We start from the raw sequence: 25243 nt of genomic DNA, 5'->3' as shown, positions 1-25243 counted from the left end.
TATGTGTGTGCATTTATTTTGGGCATCCATAGGGTATGTTAACAAGTGTCTCAGACCTTTTGAGCTTTAAGGTAAGAGCCCCAAAGATGGGCTTACAAGCTTTGAGGGCAGGAGCTGCATTTCTGTTTTCCCCGGGCAGTACCTCGGGGGGGTCTCAAGCAGTGACTGTCATCTTCACACGCAACTTTATACCCAACTAAAACCGGTGAGAGACTGAGCGTCAGTTTCCCTGCTTTGGGAGCCTTATCAGCAAGCTGAGAAATTGGGAAGGGCTGGCTAAAAACCTGTGTTTGCCTTGTTAGAGATGGAGATGGTTGGTGGGAGCGCTGGCTGCAGGGCTGCTCGTGGGAAGCCGATCCCCTGGCAGGGCTGCGCCATGCATCGAAGCAAACCTGTACTCCTCAGGTTGGCTCTGGCTGAGCAGCCGGCTGGAAGGAGCCGTTAAGGAGGAATTAAAATGGAAGTCTCTGGTGGAGAAGGGCTGTTTACCTTCTGAAGAATTAAACTCCATTTTATTTCTCTTGGGGTTTGAGTGTCAAAAGGAGCAAATCGGGGTGTGTGGTGTGCTGCGTCCCTCTGGCCACTCCCCGGGTGTGCGAGGGCTGTGGCATGCAGATCGCCCCATCTAGGCTTTTGCACCAACATTGAAAAGTCCCTGAAAAATCTGGGAACTGCAGCATCCTTGGGGCATTCCTGGTCCTACCACTGCTGGTGGGAAGGGCACAACCCGCACTGCTGCGGTGGGGCCAGCCCCAGCGTGGGTCCGTGGGTCCGAAACCTCTGGCCTGAAGCCTCAGGTCTGTCTTCCTCCACAGCTGAGCTTTGTGGTTGACCATGAACGCTAGCGGCCCTGGCTATCCGTTGGCCTCTCTCTACGTGGGAGACCTCCACCCAGATGTGACCGAAGCCATGCTCTACGAGAAGTTCTCGCCTGCTGGGCCCATCATGTCCATCCGAGTCTGTCGGGACGTTGCCACGCGCCGATCGCTGGGCTATGCCTACATAAACTTCCAGCAGCCTGCGGATGGTACGCTCCCCGTAACGCAGCCCCGAGGAGCTGCCTCGCAACAGGGGCTTGGGGTGCGCAAGAGGCGGAAGGGCAGGCGGTGGAAAAGGGGGGGAGCAGTTGTCTGAATGGATGCATCAGCTGTTGGGGCTTGGGCAATATTCTGCTGATCTTGAGTTTTGGTTGTAACTAATCCCAGTCTGCTCTCAGATGGTGACCCATCCCACTCCCATCTCTTCTTAGGGACTGGGAGAGGATGCAGTAGCTGGGCTTTGGGCTTGTTGGGGGGAGGAAGGTGACTTGCAAGGGTCACCTCCCTCCATGAGCTGCTGGAGAAGGGCACCAAAACCCCTCCTGCCCTTCCCCAGGGTAGCCAGCTGCCCGCTCGCTCACGGTGTGAAGCGAGGCCCCTCTCCTGGCAGGCATCGCGGTGATACAGTGCTGTAACCGAAAGGTGTTTCATGCTGGAGCGAGGCAGCGGTGGTGGGAAGGTGTTGGGTTAGTTGCCCTGGAGACCAAAATCCTTACTGGGTAAATGAGTTGGGCATCTGCCAAACTGGAGCTTGCAGTGAAATGGATGATCTCGTGGGAGTTGGACATGCTTTGGAGAGGAAAAAAAAATAAAAAGGAAGGAATGGTGTGGCTGGAGGGGAGGGGAGGAGAGGAGAGGAGAGCCGCCCCTGCCTGGCCCCGCTGCCCAAAGAGGCAGAGCTGCCTGTCTCATTTAGGTTAATGAGCCCCTGTCCACCAACATTCCTGTTTCCCATGCCTGCCTCAGCTGCTGTAGGATGTGAAAGGGATCTGTCTCTGTTACCCTCCTCTCTCCCCCTGTATTTGCTTCTTTGCCAGCTGAGCGAGCCCTGGACACCATGAACTTTGAAGTGATCAAAGGCCGTCCCATCCGCATCATGTGGTCCCAGCGGGACCCTGGGCTCAGGAAGTCAGGGGTTGGAAACGTCTTCATCAAGAACCTGGACGACTCCATTGATAACAAAGCCCTGTATGACACGTTCTCCGCCTTCGGAAACATCCTGTCATGCAAGGTACACGCGCCCGTGGGCCCTGCAGGAAAGGGCTTGCTGCAGAGCTGCCCTGCGTTCTCGGCAGCGTGCTCCAGCCAGCTGAAATTCACTTTCTCGTTTTGCTTCCCATGAAGTTTCCTCTAAATTCCCACCTGCTTTGAAGCCAAAAGGCCCTGCTATGTTTCCCCCAGGCACGGGGACTTTTCCCCCTGCCCCCCTTCTTCCCAGTCCCTGCACAGAGACGTTGTGTGTTATCCTGTCTGAGCTCAGTGCATCAATGGCACTTGGGTCTTGGTGAGCCACAAGGTCCTGGGCATCATATAAAGCACCGGGGATCTGGCCCTGGGCTCGCCCGGCTCCCTGACCTGCTGCCAACACCCCAACACAGCTCAGCTGCAGCAGGAGCGGGATGCCGGGGAGGACAAATGCCCCTGGAAAATGAGAGTGGGTTTTCCTGCGACTTACTCGTGTGCAAATGCAGAGAAAACCAGTGTCTGTGTCTTCCCCCCACCCCTTCCTGCCCCTGCTCTGCATTTGTAGGTGGTTTGTGATGAAAACGGATCCCGTGGCTACGGCTTTGTTCACTTTGAGACTCACGAGGCAGCAACTCGGGCCATCGAGACCATGAATGGGATGTTGCTCAACGACCGGAAGGTGTAAGTGCCAGAGAGGAGAGTGGCTCCTCGGCTCTGCTCCTCCCTTGCCTTGGTGCATGCTCAGGAGCAAACGCCTGCCCTGTTCGGGCTGCCACCTCCTGCTGCTCTCTGTTTTCTCCCCTCTTCCCTTCCCGTCCCTGCTGGGCATAGCGGCTGCGCTGCTCTCCGGGGCACTGAGTCACTCGTGGTCGATGCTGGTGGAAGTGTGATAGTGGTTTGGAGTTGTTCCTGGCAGTGGGGAAGGAGTCCAACCCTGGGCTGTGTTTTATTGCTGAGGCGGTGTAACGAGTGCCCACGAAGCAGGGCTGGTCCTCGATCTCAGCTGTCAGCATCAGATAATCTGGGCAGGAAGAGGTTTTGGTGTTCTTCAGCTCTCTGCTTACGTTGCATCACCTTATTCTGTACATCCTTGTCTCCGCAGAGGCAAGTGGCTGCCCAAGGGGCTTGGGGATACCTTGGAGGAAGAGAGCTGGCACTTGGTGGCATCCCATGGGGCCTTTTGGGGTCTCCTGGGGTCACATCCCCAGCACGGGGCTCTGCCCTGTGTTGCCACTCTCCCCATTTCAGTAGTGCCAAGTGGGGTCTGGGTAGGGGAACAGCAGAGTGAGACATTCTGAAGTTGCTGGATGTGAAACACAGGGTGGGTTTACGGGTGAGCAAAGCACAGCCTGAGGTGACGGGGTCTTTCTTGGCCTGTACCGAGATAGACGTGCCTGTGTCCATCTTCCCTCTGCAGGGGACACGGAGGGTTTCATGTCCCTTTCCTTGCTTCCTGCAGGTTTGTTGGCCATTTCAAATCCCGCAAAGAGCGCGAGGCAGAGTTTGGGGCTAGGGCGATGGAGTTCACCAACATCTACATCAAAAACTTTGGGGATGACATGGATGATGACAGACTGCGGGAAATATTCTCCAAATTTGGTGAGTACAGTTGCTGGAGGAAAGTATCCTCATGTCTGATAAACTGGAATTGGCAACTGCAAAGAAAGCTGGGGAGCGTGCTTGACTGGAATACCGAGCCCCTTCTCGTGATGGGATCAGACTTGCTTAAACACCACCTCACCAAAGGACCACAGTGGCTTAAATCGTCAGGACATTACATGCGCTTTCCTGGTATGATGGAGGATAACTTGTATTAGGTGCTCTCCTGAAAAAAAGTTTTTTACTTTCTTGGGTAACAATAGTGGGGTTTTTTGTTTTGTTAGTTTTTTAAATTGTCTTGAAACCAGCGTGCTGTCTGGTTATAGGAGCCCTGGGAATAAGAGATGCTGAGTCTGAATTTAAAGCAAAAAAGGCGTTTCAGTTTAGTCCATTACTGGAGGATGCCTCTTGTGACAGGGTTTAGTCTTGTGCCAACCCATGGACCATACTGTCCATGCTTGGCCAGTGTTACCTTAGGTAATTTGTGAATACCCTTCATACAAACACAATATGTGCATTCATATATCAAGGAGATGAGAAATTCTGGCCAAAGGAACTCAGTACACTGGCTGGAGAAACTGAAAAGCCAAGGGCAATGAGAGCAGCATCCAGGGTGGGAGCGATGACCCTCACTGACACACGCAGCCTCCCGTTCCTGCCTCGCAGCGGGGATCCTGCTGTCTGTCCTCCCGCTCGGCTCTTCCGTGCTGCCATGGCTGTCCAGTCTTCTTGCTGTACTGGCATCTGATGGTGGCTCCCAAGCACGGCGCTGCGTGCCGGCAGCACCCCCTTGGTGGGCACCCTTCTTCAGACGGATACTTTCCTTTCCTATTGCAGGAAAGACACTAAGTGTCAAAGTCATGATGGACAACACTGGCCGCTCAAAGGGCTTCGGATTTGTCAACTTCGAGAGGCATGAAGAAGCCCAGAAGGCAAGAGGCTCCTCACTGTCCATCTGCTGTCTTTGGGGGGGGGGAACCTCACCAGCTTCGTGCTTGCCCGGGTGCTGGCACTGGCAGGGGTGCCTGGATGGGCAGGACCTGGCAAAGGGGAGCAGAGCTGCTTCCCTGCCCTCACCCAGGGGGGTCTCTGCTCGTGCTGGGGCCGGACTGGGGTGGTGGGTGAAGAACAGGGCTGTGGCCGTTGGCTTCCCGCTGTGCTCAGAGCCCTTCCCTCCGCTGCCAGGCGGTGGCCGACATGAACGGGAAGGAGATCAATGGGCGGATGGTGTATGTGGGCCGAGCCCAGAAGCGGCTGGAGCGCCAGAGCGAGCTGAAGCGGAAATTTGAGCAGATCAAGCAGGAGCGAGTGAGCAGGTACCAGGTAAGGGGAGAGCGGGATGCTCCGTCCTGCAGGTCTACACCAGGGACGTGCCTCGGCCATCCAGGGACATCCTCGGCTTGGGGACAGCACAGGGCTCTCCAGAGCAGATCAGTGTGCTGGGTCTCTTCTGCAATTAAAAAAGACGTGGACAGGGGTCCAGTCACTGCCTGGTAGTGTCCTGGGAAGCAGTATCAGGAAAAAGGAGAGAGATCTAAACCCAGGATGATGTTGAGAGGTGAACAAATGGGTCTGCTCTTTTCCAGAAGTTAAAATGTTAGTCTGGAAATGAGGTGGCTTCCTGAGGTCTCGGAGCAGCTTCATAGCGATGGTCTGGGTGCCCTCTTCACTTGGGGTGTCTCGCCTACGAGTGGAGCACACACGCGGTCCTGGCTCCTCTCCATGTCACCAGTCCTGCAGCAGCTCTGGGGAGGATGTGTTTGTGGGATGTCCCACCCTCTGGCTGAGCTGCTGGTGACAGCAGCATCCAGCTTGAAAAGCTGCTGTAAACTTTGTGAGCCCACTGCTTTCTTGCCTGTTTGCAGGGGGTCAACCTGTATGTGAAGAACTTGGATGACGGGATAGACGACGAGAGGCTGAGGAAGGAGTTCTCTCCCTATGGCACCATCACCAGCGCCAAGGTGAGGGACCGGGGCTGTCACTGGGGCTCCTGGGATCAGCCAGCCGGTGCGGTCAGCCCTTAGAAATGGATCAGGATTATCATCCTGTTGAGTTATGGTTCCCTGCTGATGGCTTGTATCTCAAGCCAAGTGTGAAGGACATGCCACTTGTACCCCACGCTGTCCTGAGGAGCTTATTGATTCAGCAAATATTTTGTCGCTTTGCCGAGTTAACCTGGCCCCGGTGAGGTACAGGGTATGGGACCTTAAAGCCACATCATTCTGGATATTGCACAGCTGCTCTGTGGTTTGGGACTGATGTCACACTGATACAAATGGAAATGACCCACAAGCCGCCTCGCTCTGGGGAGAGCTGGGTGACAGGCTGGCGTTTTGCCTTTTTGGAAAACATAAAAGTGTCAGTCTTGCCACCAAGACTGGTGTCATGCTTCTCTTGAAGGCTGTGCGTACGAGTGCAGAGGGATGGTCTGGCTTTAAGGTCAGATACCTGTAACCTGCCAGCTGCCAGGGACAGATGCTGCCTGGCCCTCGGGCAGGGCACAGTGTCCCACGGATCCCCAGCCCTTGCTGGCTCCTGCGGCATTAAGCACCGGAGCATTGCTGGCCTGTGGGTCCTGCAGGGCTGGGGCACAGACCCCCTGGAAGATCACAGGCTGCAGATCTTGGGCGGGCACAGACCCCTGGAAGATCACAGGCTGCAGATCTTGGGCGGGCACAGACTCTGCCATCTTCATTTCCCAAACCTACTGGTTTCGCCTGAGAAAATTCTCCCCTTCCCGGAGGAACCTCTCTGTGGAGCCCCACGGGCGCAAGCCCATCCGTCCCACCCTGGACGTGGGGGCTGCAATGGGGTGCCCGTGGCTGGCAGGTCCCATGTACCCCCCTGCCGTGCCATGCTTCGCGGGTGCTGCAGCGATCTGTGGACTTAGCTGTCTTATTCTAATCCAATTTTAGGTGATGACAGAGGGTGGCCACAGCAAAGGGTTTGGGTTTGTATGTTTTTCCTCCCCAGAAGAGGCTACCAAGGCCGTGACAGAAATGAACGGGCGGATCGTCAGCACTAAGCCTCTCTACGTCGCGCTCGCTCAAAGGAAAGAGGAGCGGAAAGCAATCCTGACCAACCAGTACATGCAGAGATTAGCCACCATGAGGGCCCTGCCTGGCCCTCTTCTGGGCTCCTTCCAGCCCCCCCCGGGGTACTTCCTACCCCCCATTCCCCAGGTGAGTCCCCGCTCCCAAATGGCAGCCTTGCACGGGGACCCGAATTTGCCCTGGGCTGGAGGAGGAGGGTGGCAGTCAGGCTGAGGAGCATATCTTGGGTTGTGTGGACCCAGGCGCATGCTGGCGTGGGATTAGTGGGACCGATGGGATCAGCACCAGGCTTCCGTGTAAGCAGCAGGGCTTACCAAAACGCTGGTGGGGTGCGGGTGCCCCAGGCAGCGGGCTGGGGATTTAGTGGCTACTGACCGACTGCTCCTCAGAGGAGGGAACCGAGGAGGAGTTTGGTGGGAGGGTGTGAGCATGGAGAACAAGTCTGCTGATGAAACAAGGGGAGGGAGAAGGGTTACAGAGGTGCAAAAGCTCATGGGGAGGAGATAAGTGGAGCTGCTGGAGGACACGCAGGCAGCAGGACTGGACGGCAATCTTTAAAGTGCTCTGGCATGCTGCAGGGTGTGGTTTTGGCTTGTCTGTCTGTGTGCGGCAGCCACTGAGATGCTCTGGGTTAGATGTGGCTCAGCTCCCAAGTCACCTTGGATAATGTGTTCTCCTTTCCTAGCCACAAACCAGAGCTACCTTCTACAGCCCCAGCCCAGTTGTCCCAGTCCGTCCTGCCACTCGCTGGAGTGCGCAGCCCTCCCGGCCTCCCCGTGAGTCAGCCTGTCTCTCCCTGGGAGCTCTCGGTGCGAGCTAGGCTCGGTTAGGGACTGAGGGTCTCTAAAAGCAGCACAAAGCATGTAGCCACGGGGGACTGTTGCCTGGAGAAGTGCACGGGGGTTTGGTGCGGGGGTCATGGTGATGGGCACTGAGGGATGAGACGTTAGGGTTGACCCCAGAGGTGAGGTGCTCCTGAGCTTTCCCCAGCCACAGTCACTCCCCTCCACGTCTCCTTCCATGCCTTTGCTACCAAGAAGCTTTATTAATCATGCTCCATCTCTACAGCAGCGTATCCTGCAGCTACCCCCATCCTGAGGGCTGCCGCGCCGCCCCGGCGCCTGATGTCCAACATCAGCACCATGAGACAGGCCTCCACCCAGGTGCCCCGTGTGCCCCCCCAGACCCAGAGAGTGGGTGAGTGGGGGAAGGACGTGGCTCGGACATTGCCGTAGCGGCTGCGCGTTGGCAAGGGTGCTTGCTGCGAGCTTGGGTCTGCCTCCGAAGATGGATCGGTTTGTGGGATTGCTCGTGGAGGAGTCCGGATGGTGTCCTTGGATGTGATGAGACTGGAGCAGTGTCTGTAGTAAATAAGTGTGTAACTTTTGGGGAAGGTTGTGGTCTTTCAGGTAATGGGACAGGTCTCTGATATGCAGATTGGTCCTGTTGGCTGTTGCTCCTTGAATACATTCATTAAAGATGATGATGATGCAGCCACGGCACCCTAGGCTTAGTGCTCAGACCGAGGTGGAGGTTGGGAAAGGACCTCTTGGGCAGAAGCAGAGGTTTTTACAGGCTCTGGCGGAACCGCTGCCAAGGCCAAGCCTCCAGTAAAACACTCATGTCGGAGGTGTTTGGAGCTGTGGCCTGAGAACCAGACCTTGCTGGCATCCCCAGTGCCTGGCTGTGCTGGGGCTGTCCCTGTGTCCCGGGGTGTCCCCTCCACCTTGCCAGCGTGACGTGGCTGTGCTCCTGCAGGGCTGGCGGGGTGGTGACCGAGCTGCTGTCCTGCACATGGTGCCCAGAGCACTTCTCGCCCAGAGAGTGCTTCAGCCCCGTGTCTGTCCCGTCACCCCTCTGCCTTTCGTGTGAGTGAGGAAGAGGAGGATGCGCACCGGGGCTCGCAGCGTAGCCCCCTTTGAGGCTCCTCTGTGGACAGGCTTTGAGGAGAGGCTTAAGTAGCGCAGGGTGGAAGCTGCCCACCTGGTGAGTGGGTGAAGGTCTGATGTCCCCCAAAACATAGGACCATCTGGTGGGGCAGCGTCTACCTACAAGCCTCCCAGCTTCATGCAATTTAGCCCAAGGTCATCTTTGGCATTGAGTGTCTTATAGCTGAAGCAAGCAGGGGGACCAGGAGGGCTGTCTTTGGCTAGTCCCCTTTCCTTTTGTCCTTGTCCCCTCGTTTCTCTGCCCTTGCTTCCCTGCAGGAGGGGAGCCAGGGTGAGCTGCGGGACAGGGGCACTTGCTCTTGCAGCCCACCCCCCTTGGTGCTGTCCCCGTCCTCTGGCTGCTGATGCAGACAGGCGTTTCTGGAGGAGAGACAAAAAGGTGTAGGTGCCTTTGCCAACTCTCTTGCCCTCTGCACAAAATCAGACCACGCCAGCCCAGCGGGCAGGATGGTAGGGCCCTGCCTGTCCCGGGGAAGCTGCCTTTGACCTGGGGGCTGCTTTGAGCCCATGAGGGGATTTTTCAGGGCCCTCTGGTTGAGCATGCTGCCCTTCTGGGTTCAGCCTCCCCAGTGCAGGCATGAGTTTAATGGGCTCCTCCTTAGAAATGTTCCGTTCCCATTGCAGCCAACATCGGGACGCAGACGGTCAGCGCCCGGGTGCCCTCCTCGCCCACCCTGCCGCGGGGCACCCCGCAGTACAAGTACTCCTCGGCCGTCAGGAACGTCCAGCCGATGGGGCACGTGCCACCCGTGGTGGCCCCGCAGGTAACCGCTCTGCGGGCTCCCGGCTTCGGCACGGCCACCGCAACGTGCGTCAGTCCTGGTCCTGCTCTGGGTTAACGCGACTGCTGACCCCAGGCAGCCCCATGGCTCTGTTTATGACTGGTACTATGGGGACCTTTCCTGGGGCTGCTGGGGTAACTGGGGCTATGGACCCAGTAGCCATGCAGCTGTGATGCCTGGCTCCGGCTTTCCTGGAAGCCGGCATTTGGATACAAACAGGCAATGCCAGAGTCTGCATCAGCATCTCGGAAGGGTGAAATCCCCGCTGGGTTTGGGGACCAGCACATTCCTGCAAGCCAGGTAACTCGCACATCGCTTCCAGCCTGTGATTGCTGCTCTTCTCTTGTTTTTTCTCCAGGTGGGAGAACCTGCTGTGCATGTCCAGGGGCAGGAGCCGCTGACGGCATCCATGCTTGCAGCAGCCCCTCCTCAGGAGCAGAAGCAAATGATAGGTGGGTGTCGCGGCTGCTCTGCTGGAGTAGGTCCAGCTGTGGGGCTGTGCGTGCGTGTGAGGACATGTGGACTTGCATGCAGCAGGGAAAACTTAGCTGCTAGGAGAAGCCTTTGGGATTGTTCTGGTATTATGCTGCTTTTAAAAAAAAATAAATGAATAAATAAATTTGAGCTGTGTTGGAAGGGTATAGAAGCAGCAAAACCACTCCCTGTCTATATTAGCTGCCTGGCAGTGAGACAGCATCTGGTGAAGCTTTGCAGGAGAGGCAGAGCTCCATCCTGCCTGTGCCTGCCTGCCAGGCTGCACCAGGGCATGTGTGATTCCCCTGAACTCTGAGCCATCCTGCATTGCTGCTCTCAGGTGCTGCTGAACAGCTTGGTGGCCGTAGGGGCTAGTCAGCTCTGCTGCACAGTCCTTGGGCTTCGGGTGCTGTCTGGCGTCCCGCTGGTGGAGCAGCCAGTGCCCGTGGCATGGGAGGGAATTGCTCACCCTGCTGCAGGGAGGCTGCCCTGCTCTGCCTGCTGCAGGCTTGGCCCCGCAAAAGCACAGCAGGTCGCAGACCAGCTCTTCCCTCCCCGGGAGGAAACTGCTCCTGCAGAAGCAGGCCCCTTCACATGGATGCTGCTGGGCAGGCATGGGCAGCGCTTGCCGTTCCACTGCCCTGCTCCCAGGGCAGGTGCCTGCTGCTGTCTGGCTTCGCCCAGCAGCTTCCCTGCCTGCAAACACTGTTGCTGTGACATGCTGGAGTAGATTTGCTTGTGAGCAGTGATTTTTTTTTCCACCACCATCACCACCCTTGTATCCCTTTTCAGTTGAAAGGACAGAGCTGGGAGGGCAGGAGGGCTTGCACTGGGTTTGAAAATGCTGGAGGTCTTCTATAGTGCTGATGTCCTCCCTGGTGTTTGGAGCAGGTGAGCGCCTCTACCCTCTGATCCATGCGATGCATCCCTCGCTGGCTGGCAAGATCACTGGGATGCTGCTGGAGATAGACAACTCTGAGCTGCTGCTGCTCCTGGAGTCCCCCGACTCCCTGCGCTCCAAGGTAGGAGGCACTCAGTGCCCAAACAAATCGCATCCCAAAGGGCTAACTACCTGCTGCTGCAAGGAAAGGTGATCATGGCCCAGAAGATGGGCCAAGGATGTTGACAGCTGTGGGAAGAGCAAGTAGCTGCTTTTTTTTTTTTTTTTTTAAGTGAAAAATGAGCAGAAAGGGCCTCAAGTTGATCGCACGGCACCCAGTGCCTGAATGCCTGCCCGCCTTCGGAGCAGCTCCCGAAAGCACGGGCCAAGCTGTGAGGGTGGTTTGGAGGTGGCTGGGAAGTGAGAGGGGGGAAAAGCAGGGTGGGTGTCGCTCCCCAGAAGGAGATAGGGAGATGCTCTTTCCTGAGAATAGAAACCAGATAAACGCTGCCTCTCTGCAGCATTTCTTCAGCTTCCTCCTTAATTCTGGTGAATATTTAGCTTTTGGTTCCCATCAAAACAGTTGCAGTGAATTGACTGTATCTCCTTGTTGCTCCTTGGAGACAGGATTCACTTTTACCCTTTCATTGACGTTTTTTTGAAGGAGCCTGGGCTCTGCTGGGTGGTGTCAGGCAGCTTCGCCTACGGAGAAGTCTCATTTCTCTCTGGCAAGTTCTGACTCCTATAGAAAAGGAGAGATGCCCCAGCATCTCCCTAGGGAAGAGACAGAAGAGGTCTTTGGGCTGGTCAGTCTCCTGCAGAAGCTGCAGACTTGGATTTTTATAATCATTATTATTATTTAAGTCCTTTACCTCTTGGAAGTGGGTCTATGTGGAGGCCAGACCAGGACCTGGAATATTGCATATCTTGTACAGTGTGTGCCTATGTTGGAGGAACTCAACTTCTCCCCCCCTTGTGCTCTCTGTTGTAAGATTGAGGAAGCGGTCGCTGTTCTCCAAGCGCACCAGGCTACCGAGACGTCGCACAAGAGCAGCGGCGCGGCATTCCTGCAGTGACTCCGGGTAGGTGCAGGGAGCTGTTGCAGGTGTCGGCGTGTGCGTGGTGCGCTCAGGGTCTCTGGTTTCTGACTCTTGAAACTGTGTTTCTTGTCTAGACCAAGAAAGGCTTGATGAACAACGTAAGTATCTTTGACTGTAGTATTCCATTTCTTAAATTACATCCTCCATTTTCCAGACTTAATTGTACTGCAGAGGCATGGTTCTGTGTGGTTTTTTTTCTATGTTGACAAGGGCAATGACTGTGCAACCAGAAAGGAAGATAGGAAAGGACGTTGCTTTTCTGTAGGTCTAGTGGGGACCAGCACAATCTTTCCTGGGACTTGCCAGTGTTTTTTGCAGAACCTTGTCAGTAGATAACCTATAAAATTTTAGCGGTCCTGTGTGGGTTTGATCAGGAGAGCTGGCCCTGCTGCTGAGGCTGGGACAGACACATTAACAAGCAATTTAGACTTGCACATACCCCTTTGAAGGTAATATTTTCTTGACTTGTGATCTCAAGGAAACTGTGTGTTTAATCCAAGTTCAGGTGAATTTCATCTTGATTGGATAAAATTTCTTCCTCTAGCAGTTGAAAATTGCATATGTGTGTTCTTTGTTTCTTGTAGACTTCAGGACTGAAAGCAAGCCCTGAGAACGTTGCCTTTGAAGAACAGCAGCAGCAACCCCGCCGTGCTTTGGAATCGTGCCTGTACAGTGACCCTGGCTTGTCTTAAATGTCCCATCCTATTTTTTTGTGTGTATTGTAAACCTTGCAGAATTGCTTCCTCCTGCACCTGTAAAAAAAATTCCCACGTTAATTCTCTTCTCACCACTGAAAGCATCTTGTGAAATGTAGTGTGGAACCCAGCCTGGTTCAGTTGCCCAGGAAATGACAAGTGCTGACGAATCATCATTTTTAGTGAATTTATTGGGTTCTGTAGTTTTATTTGTTCCTGTAGCTGACACTAATAAAGAACTAATGCTTCCACCCCCAAAGCATGGGTTAGTTCCCTTTGCAGAAAGACAGCAAATACTTTTTCTCTGTTTCACGCAGGTGGAGGGATGGACTTAGGTCAGGCTGCTGTAATTACTGTTTGAAGTTTGTGATGCTGGTGGGGCGGCAGTCCTGAGAGCTGACAGGAAGGGATGTATAGGATTAAACGAACAAATTGCCAACCAACAGGCTCTCCTGATCCTTTCTGACTCTCTAGGAGGATGGCTTTAAGCAAATTTCATACCATCTACCTGGATTTTATCCTTTCTAGCTAGCTGTTTTTAACTTCCTTTTAAAAGGCATCATCTTCTTGTGGTTCTCCTTTTGTAATGGGCCTTGTACACCTGCAGGAGTACTGGCATCGAGTGCCTTCTGCTGGTCACCACACCATGTGTGTATGTCTGGGGTGCACAAGACCCAACTTTTGTGGTATTGTGGAGTAGCTGTAAATCAAAAGCTGCTTCTCCAATGTGTGTTCCTGACCACTGGTTTCAAGGAGTCACTGATGGGCCTGAAAACACTCATAACTACATCATGTCCCACTGGGATGCTCCCTGCTCGCAGGAGTAGCTGGGACCCATTATTACTGTGTTCTGCTCTCTGGGCCTCTCCCAGAGCGTGTCATCATCCTGGCCTTAATGCTCTGCTCTTCCTAGTTAGGAAAGGAATTTCCTACCAGTAGAGGCTCCTTGGTACTTGAGATTGGCAATATATTGACCTTACTTGACTGCTTCCTTGAGCTGACAGGAGCACACCTCCATCAGCACCACCCACCTTCTTTCTGTCCTACTTGTGCGCTGGCGTTGCCGTCTCAATCTTCCTTCTGTGCTGTATCATACTCTCACTTCAGCTCGCTGCTGAGTCATCCCTCCTACCTCTTGTTTTCCTTCCAGCATTTTAATAGAATCACTTACATATTTGCTCCTGCATGGTGTCTGCTCTGCTCAGCTGGGACTCTTCCCTGGGGCTTTTCATCATTCCTTTTTCTTGCCTTTATTTTGTCAATTCTTCCTCTGACCTCCTTAAATATTTCTTTTCCTCATAGTAGATGCCTCAGCTTGAACTGTGCACTATTTAGATATCTCCTTCTCCGTGAGATGCTTATAAAGGACTTTAATCCACTTAATATACAGGACCTTCATCTGAGTTGTTGTTTCTCCCAAAGTGTAACTGGCTGGAAGCTTTTATGCTTTGTGTCTAGAGGAAAAAAATGTATATTTGCATAAGTGTAATGCATATAAGGAGCTGGAATGGAACTGTACGTACAGGTAAACCTCATTCTGCTGTTGGCTAGCTTGTCTGCAACCTTTTTTCAGGTGTAACAGGGCAGTTCAGATGTGCCTGTGCCACCACCTACAGTGCTCGATGGCTTGGCTGCAGAAGACAGCTGTAAAGCTAGAGGGAACGCAGAGTGGGGCCAAGGAACACAGGGACATCAGACTAGCCTAAGAAAGGATGTAAACAAGGACCAGGGTCTTTAAAATGTTTATCAGAAAGGTGAAGTTGGAGCTTGGATCCCCATGTATACTGGGGGATACTGGAAAGTTTTCAGAGTAGGTCTCTGGCTGAACTCCTCGGGGAAGTCTCAGCCTTTAGGGAGTTGAGGCAGGAGCAGCAATGCAAAGGTGATCTGGAGACCCCAGTCTGGAATAGTTGCTGTGGCTTTTGAAAGGCGTGGATGAAGGTGTGCCTCTGCGACAAACACTCTCTGGCTGCCCACGTGGACAGCACTACCTTTGCATGCCTGGGAAGCATCCTGCACGGACAGCAGCACCGTTGCTGGAACAGAAGGGGAGACTGGAGCAGAAGTGACCCTGAGCTTGAAGTAGCGTGTCTTGTTGCTGTGCTTGATCTTTGTCTACTTGGTGGTATAGCTGAGGAAAGTCTTAGAGATAAGGTACAAAAATGCATTGCTGTTGCTGAGAGGGGAAAGAGATGGTGAATGCTGCTGCTTAGAGGTGTTATAATGAATTGTAGTTGAACAGTGCTGGTATCTGCCACTCCAGATAACAGCAGGGCTGTTAAAAGGATAGCTCTTAACTACGTGAAGCCGGTCTTCCTCCTGTATTCTGTGACCTTGCTCTGCTTATCTGTGTACTGCTGGCCTGTGCTTCCCCACCCTGAAATCCATCACACTTACTCACTAAGAGGTCGGCCAAGTGCTGGTTGCCGATCAGTGGATCAATGGAGCTGCCGCGCTTGGAAGTGGGAGTGGAGTGAATGGAGCATTTGTGCCCCTCAGGGAAGAGTTGTTTCAAGCCCTGGCCCATTACAGCTGATGGAGTACAGCCCTGGGACCTAGAAAAAGCTACTTAATGTCAGGCTAAGGTAAGAAGTCTTTGTCTTTAATGGCATTAGAGGGATTGTCTGCTTTCTAAATTCAGTTCAGTGGGGTACCTGCCTGAAACACTTACTGCGGGGAGAAGTAAGGTGGGAAACAAAGATATTTGAACCCTGACTTATGGGCTAGCTTCTGTCTCCTGGTCTGTACTGTAAGTTGGCTCAGGTCTAGTGTTGTCCAGCATCTTGCCTTACTAGTTAAAGCACTCTACCCATGCACAGTGTGCAAGGCTAAGCAATGTTTAGAAACCCTGATGTACTGTCACTATCTGACAGAGCAAGGCACTGTACTGCAGCGCTTGAAGTCCTCTGATGAAAAGGGGGGGACAGTATACAGTAAAGTGGTTAAAAAAAGTGTTCCAGTTCCCCTATACCATCCATCACATAAAAAACCACAGCTCTAAAGTGAAAATAAACATGGCTTTAATGAGAACTCGTTTTAACAGTTCATAGAATAACTCCAAATATCTCTTTACCATTTTAAGTCAGTGCCATCAATACCAGATAAGGAGAAGATCAAATAGTATAAACATGCATTGAAGTATTGAGCCAGACCTCAGCTGGGATGTTACTGCATGTCCTCCTCCCTGTAACACCCTGTAGCAACTGCTCCAAAAGGCACAGATGAGCTAAAGTGGTTTTTAAAAAACAACACAAAAAACAACACAAAAAACAATTGTAAAATTCCCAAGCACCCAGAATCTGAAAGAAGTAGTGCACAGTGTAACAAGGCAGGCTTAACTTGCTGCTGTTTTCTTAAATGTGCAGAATAATTAAAAATAAAAGAAAGCTGCTACTGTAAACATCTGCCCAGCCACACTAAGCAGCAGAAACTCAGCTGAGGGCCAGCAGGCGTCAAGTGGGAGAGGGAACAAGCTCGGCCCTGTGCAAGTAACTGTGCCTCTGTTACAAGAATGGTACGTCGTGCGAGGGCAACTGCAGCAGTTCCTGCAGCAACCTTATTTAAGTAATAGCAGCACAAACGCAGCAAAACTGTCACCTGAATAAGGAGAAAAAAAAAAATCTGTTTGTAGCTCTTCAGAATGAGAATAGCCACTTCACATGCATCTTAGCCAACATGGAAAGAGTCCCTGAGGCCAATAGTTATAGGCAAGTTGACTTCAACCAGGGAAGTTAACCTATATGCCTCTCGGGGAGGGGCATTAAGACTTTGAATGATCTTAGAGCCAGATAATAGTTTGATACAAATTGTGTGTCTTAACATTCATTGTGCTGGCACAGAACCTGTTACATCTCAGCAGCAGTGGAAGATAGATTTCAATACCGATCCTGCATTAAGATTGGTCCCTGTAACAACATCAGAAGGGAAAAAGCTTTCTTCTGCAGTAGATAACAAAGCTTTCCTTGTTGCTTGGTTACCCTAGGCTCTGTTCAGTTCTTGCAGTAATCTCAGTGCAGCTGTGTTCTTTGGTTCAGTTTTCAACAAGCTCTTGATATCGGCAATACTTGATTTGTAATCCTAGAAGGAGGATATTTTTTAAGCGTTAGTGCATTAAAAATGCAGTCTGAGGCTGCAGAATTACTACCCAGCAACAGAGGCAAAGGCAACACAACTAAGCCTGTGACTCCCTCTCTATAATCGCTTAAGCACTGGCATTGATGCAGCTGTTCTAAAACATGCTTGAACTAGGGCTGAGAAGACAATTTCATCACTCAAGTGCGTTCTGAGTCCAACACCAATGCAGTATGTCGTCCAGTACTGCCTACAGAATCTCTCACCAGACACAAAAAGATAAAGCTCAACACAACATGTAGCTGCTTTCAGCATCTCTAGAAACAGGACCTGATGCTGAGAAACTCACGAGATCCAAACAGCAAATAGTGATGTGAAAGAAAATCCCCCCTCCATCCATACAGGTCTCAGCTATCTGATGGCAGATGTTGTCTAGCACAGAAACAAGTTCTAAAGGGCGTCTCTGGCCCTGATCATGCATGAACAGGCTTCTAGTCCTAGCCTAAAACCATTCAAAAACTCCTGACTTACTTACCTTCAGTTCTTTAAGTGCTTGAGCACGTCTGTAGAGTGCCTTAACATTTTTAGGATCTAACCTCAGAGCTTCCGTGCAGTCCTGTACTGCTTCCTTGTATTGCTTCAGAGTCAGGTAACAGAGAGCTCTGCAACACAGATACCTGGTTAGAGACCTTTGGCTAAAAGCAGCATCTACTGCTGCAACATACGTAGCAGATCTCAGCCAACCCCAGTGCAACACAAAGCTGGACTCCAAAAACAGTATTTATCCTCATATGTTATGTCATCTTACTTCTTGAGTTCAAGTTTGTTTCAGTTAAAAGGAGGGGAAAAAGGAAACAGTTTTTCAGTCAGGGGAAAAAAAAAAAAAAGAGAGGATTTTTAGAGCAACCTGCTCTAAAGCTAAGAACCTGCCCTTCAAGGATGCAGGTTCCTATCTATACCAGTCCAGAATATGCTCTGCTTGCTGCAATTGCCTTAGAAGTACTTTGAGTCTTTAAGTATAGCAGCCTGCAATTTATGGTTCATGGGGCAGCAGACACTACTCAAAATAAGAGTCCTGGCAGACAAGCATTAAAGGGAGAAATCCCTTAGCAGCCCTAAGCTGAGTGTCTCCAAGGGTTTTTGCAGTACCTGATCAAAGAACATTATACAAACTACAGGGAAGACTGCACTTTGGGCGAACATGTGTGGGTGTTTTTGTTTTATTCATTTGTTTGGGAGCAAACATTAGATAGCTCTGTCAGAAGCACCACGGTGGGTTTTATAAAGGGCCAAGAAGTACTTGGGCAAAGAGCTGAGTAGTACCTGTTGGTGTAAGTTGCACATTCCTGGTTGAGCTTTAAACTCTCACTGTACTTCTCAACTGCTTTTTTATGGTTTCCTTTCTTTACAAGTTCATTTCCTTCTTCCTTCAGAGTTCGAGCTCTCTCTATGCCAGCAGCAGTCTGGTCTGGAAACAGCATGAAAGAATACAGAACGCTATAAAACTGACAAGATCAGCGCAGCCTCTCAGAAAGCAAACATCCCCATACCAGAGACAGCAAAGGATCCAGAATCAACCAAAAAGGCTGTGGCAGAACCAGGCCCAGGTTCCTCCAGGCCTCAGCCCCAGCTGCAGACACGCCAAGCAGGCGTGGCAGCCGTCTTGTTCATCACCCTTCTGAGCTACAGGGCCCTGTGCCCGGCCCAAGGGCCCGCTCTCACCTGGTTCTCCCTGCGGCGCAGTTGCAGGAGGAGCATTTGCCCCAGGAGCTCCGGCAGAAGGAACGCTCCACCTCGTCTGGGCAGAAACGGGGACACTGGGGATTGGCGGGAGCTTCTGGCGCCAGTTCACGCCATCCTTCTCCAGCAAGGCTTTAGTCATCCTGGAAGAGAGGGCTGGCGGTCACCCTGTCTGTTGGCTGGATGGGCCGTGCAGTACCCAGCAGGGTCACTTTTTAACCTGGCTCATGTATCGAGGACAGCATCTCTCTGCTAACCCCTTTACATGCATCTAAGCTAAGTTCTTTCTACAGACAGGACATTAATGAAAGGACCTTCTTCATGTCAGCAGGGCTAAAAATATCATAGGACAAGGGCGGGGACTGTCAGTGCTCAGGCAAGCAAGAAATGTGCATGTCACTCCTCGGTCTGACAAACGATGCAGTGAAGCAGACAGCTCCAGGAAGAGAAAAGGACTACAGCAGCCTGTAAACCTACTACAGCATAGGGAGGCTTAAAGGACAGGGCACTGGAACTTGTAGTTCATTATTTCCTTTAAACCAAGCACTGAGCAAAGCAGAAACAGTCCCAGGGAATTCATTCCCAGCCCTCAACCCCTCAAGGAGCTAAGGGTGCTAGCAGACAAAGGGAGCATGGCCAGGCTTCGCGTGAAGCATCAGAGGCCTCGGTTGCTTCATTCGTGTGCTTGGGACCCAGCTTGCTCCCGACACGGTTGCAGAAACAACGCAAGGCTCGCAGAAGCAGCCAACCAAGCTGCTGTATTGCCAAGCCTTTCGGTATCACCCGCCGAGAGCACGGTGTAGCGTTACCTGTTGACGCCGTCGTGTGCCGCCTGTATGGAGCAGTCCACCTGCAGCACGGTCTTGTAGTCCACGTAGGCCAGCTGGTACCTCTCCAGGGCCTCGTAGGCCGCGGCCCGCCTCAGGAGGGGTTTGATCCCAAACGGGACCAGGTCGAGGGCGCTGCGACAGAGGGGAGAGAGCCGCCCGGGATGGCGTGAGCCCGGGGCGGCCTCGGGCAGGGCTGCGGAGCCCTGTCACGGCCCGGCCTCGGACGCGGCGTGGCCAGGCCAGGCCGGTGTCGCTCCGGGGCGGTCACCGTCCCGGCCTCGCCTCCCGCCCTAACCTAACGGTGGGGAAGCAAGTGAACGGGCACCCCCCCGGCCCCGCCGGGCGCCTTCGGGCCCCGCCACCCCCAGCCCCGCCGCCGCTCACCCGCTGCAGTCAGCCACGCAGAGGCGGCAGGCGCCGTCCTTGAGGTGGCAGGCGGCGCGGTTGGCGAGCAGCACGCTCCGCTCCTCGGCGGCGGCCTCCCCTGCACCGGGACACAAGCGGGAGAGGTGTTCAGCCGGGAGCCGCCCGCCGCCCGGCCCGGCCCGGCCCGGCCCGGCCCGGCCCAGCCCGGGACGCGCCGTACCTGCGGCCTCCAGCAGCGCCAGCGCGCGGGTGTAGAGCGCGGCGGCCGGCCCGTACTGCCCGCGGCGGAACTCCTCGTTGCCGGCCCGACGCAGGGCGCTGGCGCTGGGCGACGCCGCCATCGCGCCGCCGCTGCCGCCCGCGCCGGGCCCGGCCCGGGGAGGCCACGCCCCTTTCCGCCGGGGCGGCGGGGCGGGGCCTGTACGACCACGCCCCTCTCGGCCGGGGGAGGGCGGGGGCGGGCGCTCCCCGCTGGCTTCCGGCGGCGGGCGGAAGCGGCGGCGCGGCGCGGCGGGCTGCCATGGAGGGGTGAGGGAGTGGCCGGCCGGCTGACCGACCGACCGACCGACCGACCGACCGACCGCTGCCCCGCAGCGCCATGGAGACGGTGCAGCTGCGGAACCCGCGCCGGTAAGTGGAGGGGGGGGTGTATCCCTGTGGGGACCGGGGGTGCTGCGGTCCGGCCGGGCCGTCTGGGCCGCCGTGTCGCCGGCGCGTCCCGGGCCTGAGGGGTGTCGGCGCGGGGCCTGGAGTCGGCGGGAGCGGGGCAGCCGGCCGCGCTGAGCTCCTGCCCCTTCACCTCTCCGGGGCCCCGCCAGCGCACGTCGCCCCGAGCTGGCAGGCAGCGGCTGGAGGAGTGCCGGGGCCGCTGGCCTTAGTCGCTTTGCACCGGGACGAACGGGGCAGCGCCGGTAGGTCCGTGCTGCGACAGCACCGAGCGCAGGTACTGGAAGAATGGCTTAAACTGAAATAGCGGAGCCCGCGGAGAAGGCGCTGGCTCCGGCGGCTGCGGAAGCTCGCACCGGCTAACGCGGCCGTGCCGGGGGAGGGCTGTGCTGACCCGTGCCCGTGGAGCGGCGGAGCCCCCAGGAGCTCGCTTTTCCCTCGCCTCTCTCTGCGGGTGAGTTTTGCGGAGGTTTGTTAGCCTCCCGGTGCCGTGCCCAGGCTCGGCGCACCCCGCGGGGGCTGCCTGCCTGCCCGCCGCCCCGCGCTGGGCCCGGTCACGCCGGCGAGGTGCGAGCCCGGTTGATCGGGGGGTTCCGGGGCGACCTCCGGACGAAGCCGTGAGCCGCCTATCTCTGAACGCCAGGCTGCAGCGGAGCAGGTCTGCGGAGGGAGTCATCTGGGGATCGGCGGCAGTTTGAATGAAGTGTCGGTCTGTCAAAATACTATCGGTGGTTTGCAGCTGGGTCCCCGGGAACGCTGTCGGCAGCGAACAAAGGAAGCTGCTGGCTCTGGTCTTCAGTGGCATAGTTTTTTTTCATTAAACGAAACAGCAATGTATCTTCTACTAAAAAAAAAAAAAGTCGGTTTTTATTCTGTAATTGCTTATGCCAGTGTTTAACTGGAAGGTGATTCAGATTAGATCTGAATAACAACTTAGGCGAGATTGGTTTTGTGTTGCTGTTATATCCGTGTTGTATAAACATACAGTAAAAAGGCAGAGTGTGTCTTCGACAGCAGCGAGTGTGCTGGACGAACTGGACAGCGCAAAGTAATTGCACTCCTGGACTGTAGCAGAAATGAGGTAGTTTGATGCAAGCACAATAGTTGTCTGGTTATTGTGTTTGGGTGTGTGAAAAGCTTTTTTTTTTTTTTGTTAATAGAATTTAGGCATCATCGTAACTTCAGCAAGAAGGATCTGCCTCTTGCATTGCGACTTTTTGGGCTCCTTGGAAATGGCGGCTTGTGTGGTCACTGATGCTTTCCCCCCCCCGCCCCTTTTCTCCTCTTTCCACACCTTCTTCCCTCCACATTTTCACAAGGACAAGTAACATTCTGTTGGTTAACGCTTATCTTTGCAGGGAAGCTAGTGACTACTTTCAGTATTTCACCACTTCCTGAGTCTGCTTCTTTATAATGTTTCCTTTGCTTCAGGAAGCCATTGTATGTACTCCATGTGTGAGCTGCTCCTCCTGTATGGCTTTTGTACATAAACATAATAGCCAGGGATCAATGAGTGGTTTCTCACTCTGTTTCTGAAGAAACTGGGGGGGGAAATTACATATTTAGTATCAAAATTAGCGTGCCTGTGGCTGGAGTTGTGATCTTTAACAGCAGCAGTAGGAGCTTTCAGTAGTAACTTGCAGTTGCAGGTGACCACGCACGTTTCATTTTAAATACTGCTCGCTGTGAGACCAGTAAGTTTTGAAAACTCTAAGACTAATAAGTTTCTGTGTTTCAAAAACTTGTATGAGCTGGTTTGGGGAGTTTGGAGTTTTTTTTGTTTGGGTGGTTTTTGTGGGGGTTTTGTTGTTGTTGCTGTTTCAGATTTTTTTTTTTTTTTTTTTTTTTTTAGTTTGCGTGGAAATGAAAGAGCACTTGTTTGTGGGCAATTGGATACTGTTTGTTTGACAGTAAAACACTTTGTTTTCAGAACTTTTTTTTTATGTAGTCCTTAGCTATTTAGCTATTTCAGGAGATTTCTTGGTGAACTGCTCTCCGGTGTGGTAGAGGTGGACTGAAACAAATGCGTTTGATCTTGTTGCGTTGTGTACGGAATCTCCCTGAAAGTTGTACTGGGGGCGAGGAGGGTGAAGGGAAGGATCACAGTGCATAGCATGTTTGTTTTCCCCTAGGAAGTATTTCAGCTGACTTTTATTAGCAATCCATTTAAAAGAGGGATGGACCAAGCAGCATTAAGATCCTAAAGAATCAGATACCAGTTTCCTTTCCTTTTTTTTTTTTTTTTTTTTCCCCTGATAGAATTTTCCTAGTATATGTCCAGGCCCACAGAGTCAAGATCTGAACTTCTGATGTTAAAAATGTACAAGTGAGATCAGTATTGCCTCCTTCCTCCCAACAAATGTATTCCACACATACTCTAAGGCATCAGGGAAGATGATGTTCCCTTTGCATGGCCTTAGTACGTATCCTTCCGTACAAGATATTGAACTTTAACAGATATGTTCAATGGCTGCAAGACTCTGCAGTGCTGTGTTGGGATTTGACCACCAGTGTATAGATCCTGAGGTGTGTTTCCACCAAGAGGAACTGTAGATTTGTGTGCCTGATCAAATTCTGTTCTCTGTAATTCCCAGTCCTCTTTTGCTATTGGATGCTAATAATATTCAGTCTCCTGGTCAGGTGAAATAAACTTACTTCATAATCGCTTTACTTCATGCTAAGCCTTGCGTACATTTAAGCGGTGCTATTTATTCTTCTGTTTCAACAAAGCCCAAACTGCTGTAAAATTAAATGTAATAATTTCTCTGTTCTTACATATACAGGCAGCTGAAGAAGTTGGATGAAGACAGTTTAACCAAACAACCTGAAGAAGTATTTGATGTATTGGAGAAGCTTGGAGAAGGGTATGTGTTCTGTTACGATGTGCCCAATGTACGTTTCTCTGAGAACAAATCTATGTAATGAGTATGTGTTCAGTGGTCTCTGATTTTTCACTTTTGTCATGATCCTGTTACTGCAAAGGTATGTACTAACGTAGTGACAATGTTTGGTTAGTAACAGATTAAAGAATTTGTTTCCCAAGAGTAAGATATCTTAATCCAAACAGTAGCTTATGGCTCAGCAGTAGGGAGCTAAAACATTGTTGAAAAATGCCGATCTGGAGTTGATAGGGCTCTGTGGGAACTCAAGAGGTTTTGTAGTTCATCCCTGGTACCTCTTGCGGAAGATCCACGTGGTGGAAATGAACTGTTGCATTCTGCCACTTGGTAAGGCAGAGTAGCATGGGAACGCCCGGTGAGTGACATTTTGCCTTCTTAAGCAGTTCATTTGAAAAAACTGATTTGTAAATCTGCCTGGCTGCTGTAAGTAAAGAAGCTGGAAATAAGACAGATGATATCTGACAAGAACAAGCAAACCTCTCTGACCAGAGCTGTAGTTCTTACTGATGCTCAGCTGGTACTGTATGCTGGAAAAAGAGAGAATCGTATTTGTTTGATTTCTGTAAAAGGCCATTCCAAAGCTACGGGCAGTGTAATGATGGTTGGCTCTTTTCTGACTGTCTTGGTATGCTGTGACTTATTTGTACTATTATAGTGTTTAGAAGCTAGTGGACCAATTATTTACATTAAAATACAAAATATTTTTAGCAGAAGGATAGTTAGTTATTTACCTGATGGCTGCGCTTGCAAAAAGCAAAACCATAACATTTGCATTTGTAGAATGTTATTGTATTCAGTGTTTGTTTAATATTTTGTTTCATAGTTCCTATGGCAGTGTGTTCAAAGCCATTCATAAAGAAACGGGTCAAGTTGTTGCAATTAAACAAGTTCCTGTGGAATCTGACCTGCAAGAGATTATAAAGGAAATATCCATAATGCAGCAATGTGACAGGTAAATGTATACTGCAAAACTCATTATTGGTATGCAAAGAAAAGTATTGTCTATGATCTGGCATTTAATCAAATAAAAGCCATGATGTTGCCTTAAATGTTTTTTAAAAGGCTGGACTTGTACGATCAAGTTACCTCGTATCAACTGAGTCATGTTAACTGACCATTTGGGTAGTGTTAATCCAAGCAAAGGTAAGACAACAAAAATTTAGCTTGCAACAAGAGAGCATTAAGCTAAGTTGAATAACCTTGCACTTGCCGCCAGCAAAGAGCCAAGCGTGTGAGCAGTTACTGTGGTTCTCCCCCTGCGCCATCACTTGTTGAACAGTGGTAACTTGATTGTGTGCTAAAACAGCAGTTCCCGTGCCCGAAGGGATAATGAATGCTAAACAAGTTTTGGTATGGACATAGGAAGCTGTTGGAAGAGGCTTTTTGTTTGTTTGTTTTTAAGGGGCACGTGGATGAGAGCCACTAATGCATGACTGCTCTTGCATGTGCATAATCTACATGCTGTCATCTGCTTGGGTGGCAGAATTGTCCTTCCCGGCCATTTTCTGCCTGTGCAGGTTCTAGTGCGGTACAAGCTGTCTGCTGATCTGAGCATCCCCAGAATAACTTGCTGGCAGCTCTGCGGGCTGATGGTTGGCTCTCTGGGTTGTCTTTGCATGTTTCTTATGGGAAAAGATGATGTACTAACTTAGCTAATGAAAAGCTCATGGGTGCAGAAGACCTCCTCTCAAAGTGTCCTAGGCTGAAAGTTTAAAATACACTAATTTCTTCTGGTATTATGAATCTAGCCTTAAGAAACACTACTTTGATGGACTTCAGGCATGGAAAACCATTTAAAATAAATTACATTAGCAATATAAAACTATGGTCCCAGTCACTTACTCTATTGCACTTCACTCTCACTATCTTTAAATGAAGGTGACTGGTGGCAGACAACAAAATGTAACTTTAAAAGAATTTGTTCATGAAAAGTCTTACTGTGTAACTTGGGGAGCATTACTAGGTGTCTCTTTCTTAAAAAAAATTAAATATTAACATTGTAAGGCCTAAAATGAAATGTTAGAGTTACGAACAGCAGAGGGAGTGAATCACTGGAGCATCATCTTTTCTGTGCAAGCGTTAAGGGACGCTGTGTGGTGTGACTGACTTGCTAGTTTTACATTTTTTCATTAGAA

General features: G+C 51.9%; 3 protein-coding genes across 5 annotated transcripts in view; 2 read left to right on the top strand and 1 right to left on the bottom strand.

Moving 5' to 3' along the window:
• Positions 1-833: 833 nt before the first annotated feature.
• PABPC1L (poly(A) binding protein cytoplasmic 1 like) lies at positions 834-12871 on the top strand. Of its 3 annotated transcripts, none has more exons than XM_050907189.1 (15): positions 834-1027; positions 1856-2049; positions 2569-2684; positions 3463-3602; positions 4440-4534; positions 4788-4925; positions 5468-5563; positions 6518-6784; positions 7341-7431; positions 7727-7852; positions 9229-9368; positions 9745-9838; positions 10752-10882; positions 11733-11822; positions 12425-12871. In XM_050907189.1, the coding sequence occupies exons 1-14, from the start codon at positions 835-837 to the stop codon at positions 11814-11816; spliced, it is 1905 nt and encodes a 634-aa protein (XP_050763146.1). In that variant the 5' UTR covers position 834; the 3' UTR covers positions 11817-11822; positions 12425-12871. The 3 variants fall into 3 exon arrangements, with proteins under 3 accessions (XP_050763146.1, XP_050763143.1, XP_050763147.1); XM_050907186.1 differs by having other exon boundaries at positions 7724-7852; XM_050907190.1 differs by lacking the exons at positions 7341-7431; positions 7727-7852; positions 9229-9368; ... (2 more) ...; positions 11733-11822; positions 12425-12871 and having other exon boundaries at positions 6576-6649.
• A 2662-nt stretch (positions 12872-15533) lies between these two features.
• On the bottom strand, positions 15534-19883 carry TOMM34 (translocase of outer mitochondrial membrane 34). Its single transcript, XM_050907331.1, has 7 exons — positions 19763-19883; positions 19561-19660; positions 19156-19308; positions 18329-18489; positions 17930-18074; positions 17142-17268; positions 15534-16612 (listed from the first exon to the last, which is right to left on the bottom strand). Exons 1-7 carry the CDS (start codon positions 19881-19883, stop codon positions 16514-16516), a joined length of 906 nt encoding a protein of 301 aa, XP_050763288.1. The 3' UTR covers positions 15534-16513.
• Positions 19884-20101: 218 nt separating this feature from the next.
• Positions 20102-25243, top strand: part of STK4 (serine/threonine kinase 4) — a 48246-nt gene continuing 43104 nt past the window's right edge. The window contains exons 1-3 of the mRNA XM_050907281.1: positions 20102-20172; positions 22992-23072; positions 23932-24060. Coding sequence (XP_050763238.1) covers positions 20141-20172; positions 22992-23072; positions 23932-24060 — 242 coding nt within the window. The 5' untranslated portion in view covers positions 20102-20140. The remainder of the gene's footprint in view (positions 20173-22991; positions 23073-23931; positions 24061-25243) is intronic.

Source organism: Gymnogyps californianus, chromosome 17 (assembly GCF_018139145.2).
Source record: "Gymnogyps californianus isolate 813 chromosome 17, ASM1813914v2, whole genome shotgun sequence".
In the NCBI taxonomy this organism is placed as follows: domain Eukaryota; kingdom Metazoa; phylum Chordata; class Aves; order Accipitriformes; family Cathartidae; genus Gymnogyps; species Gymnogyps californianus.
The sequence above is the reverse complement of the archived record's forward strand: the minus strand, read 5'-3'. Positions and strand labels throughout refer to the sequence as shown.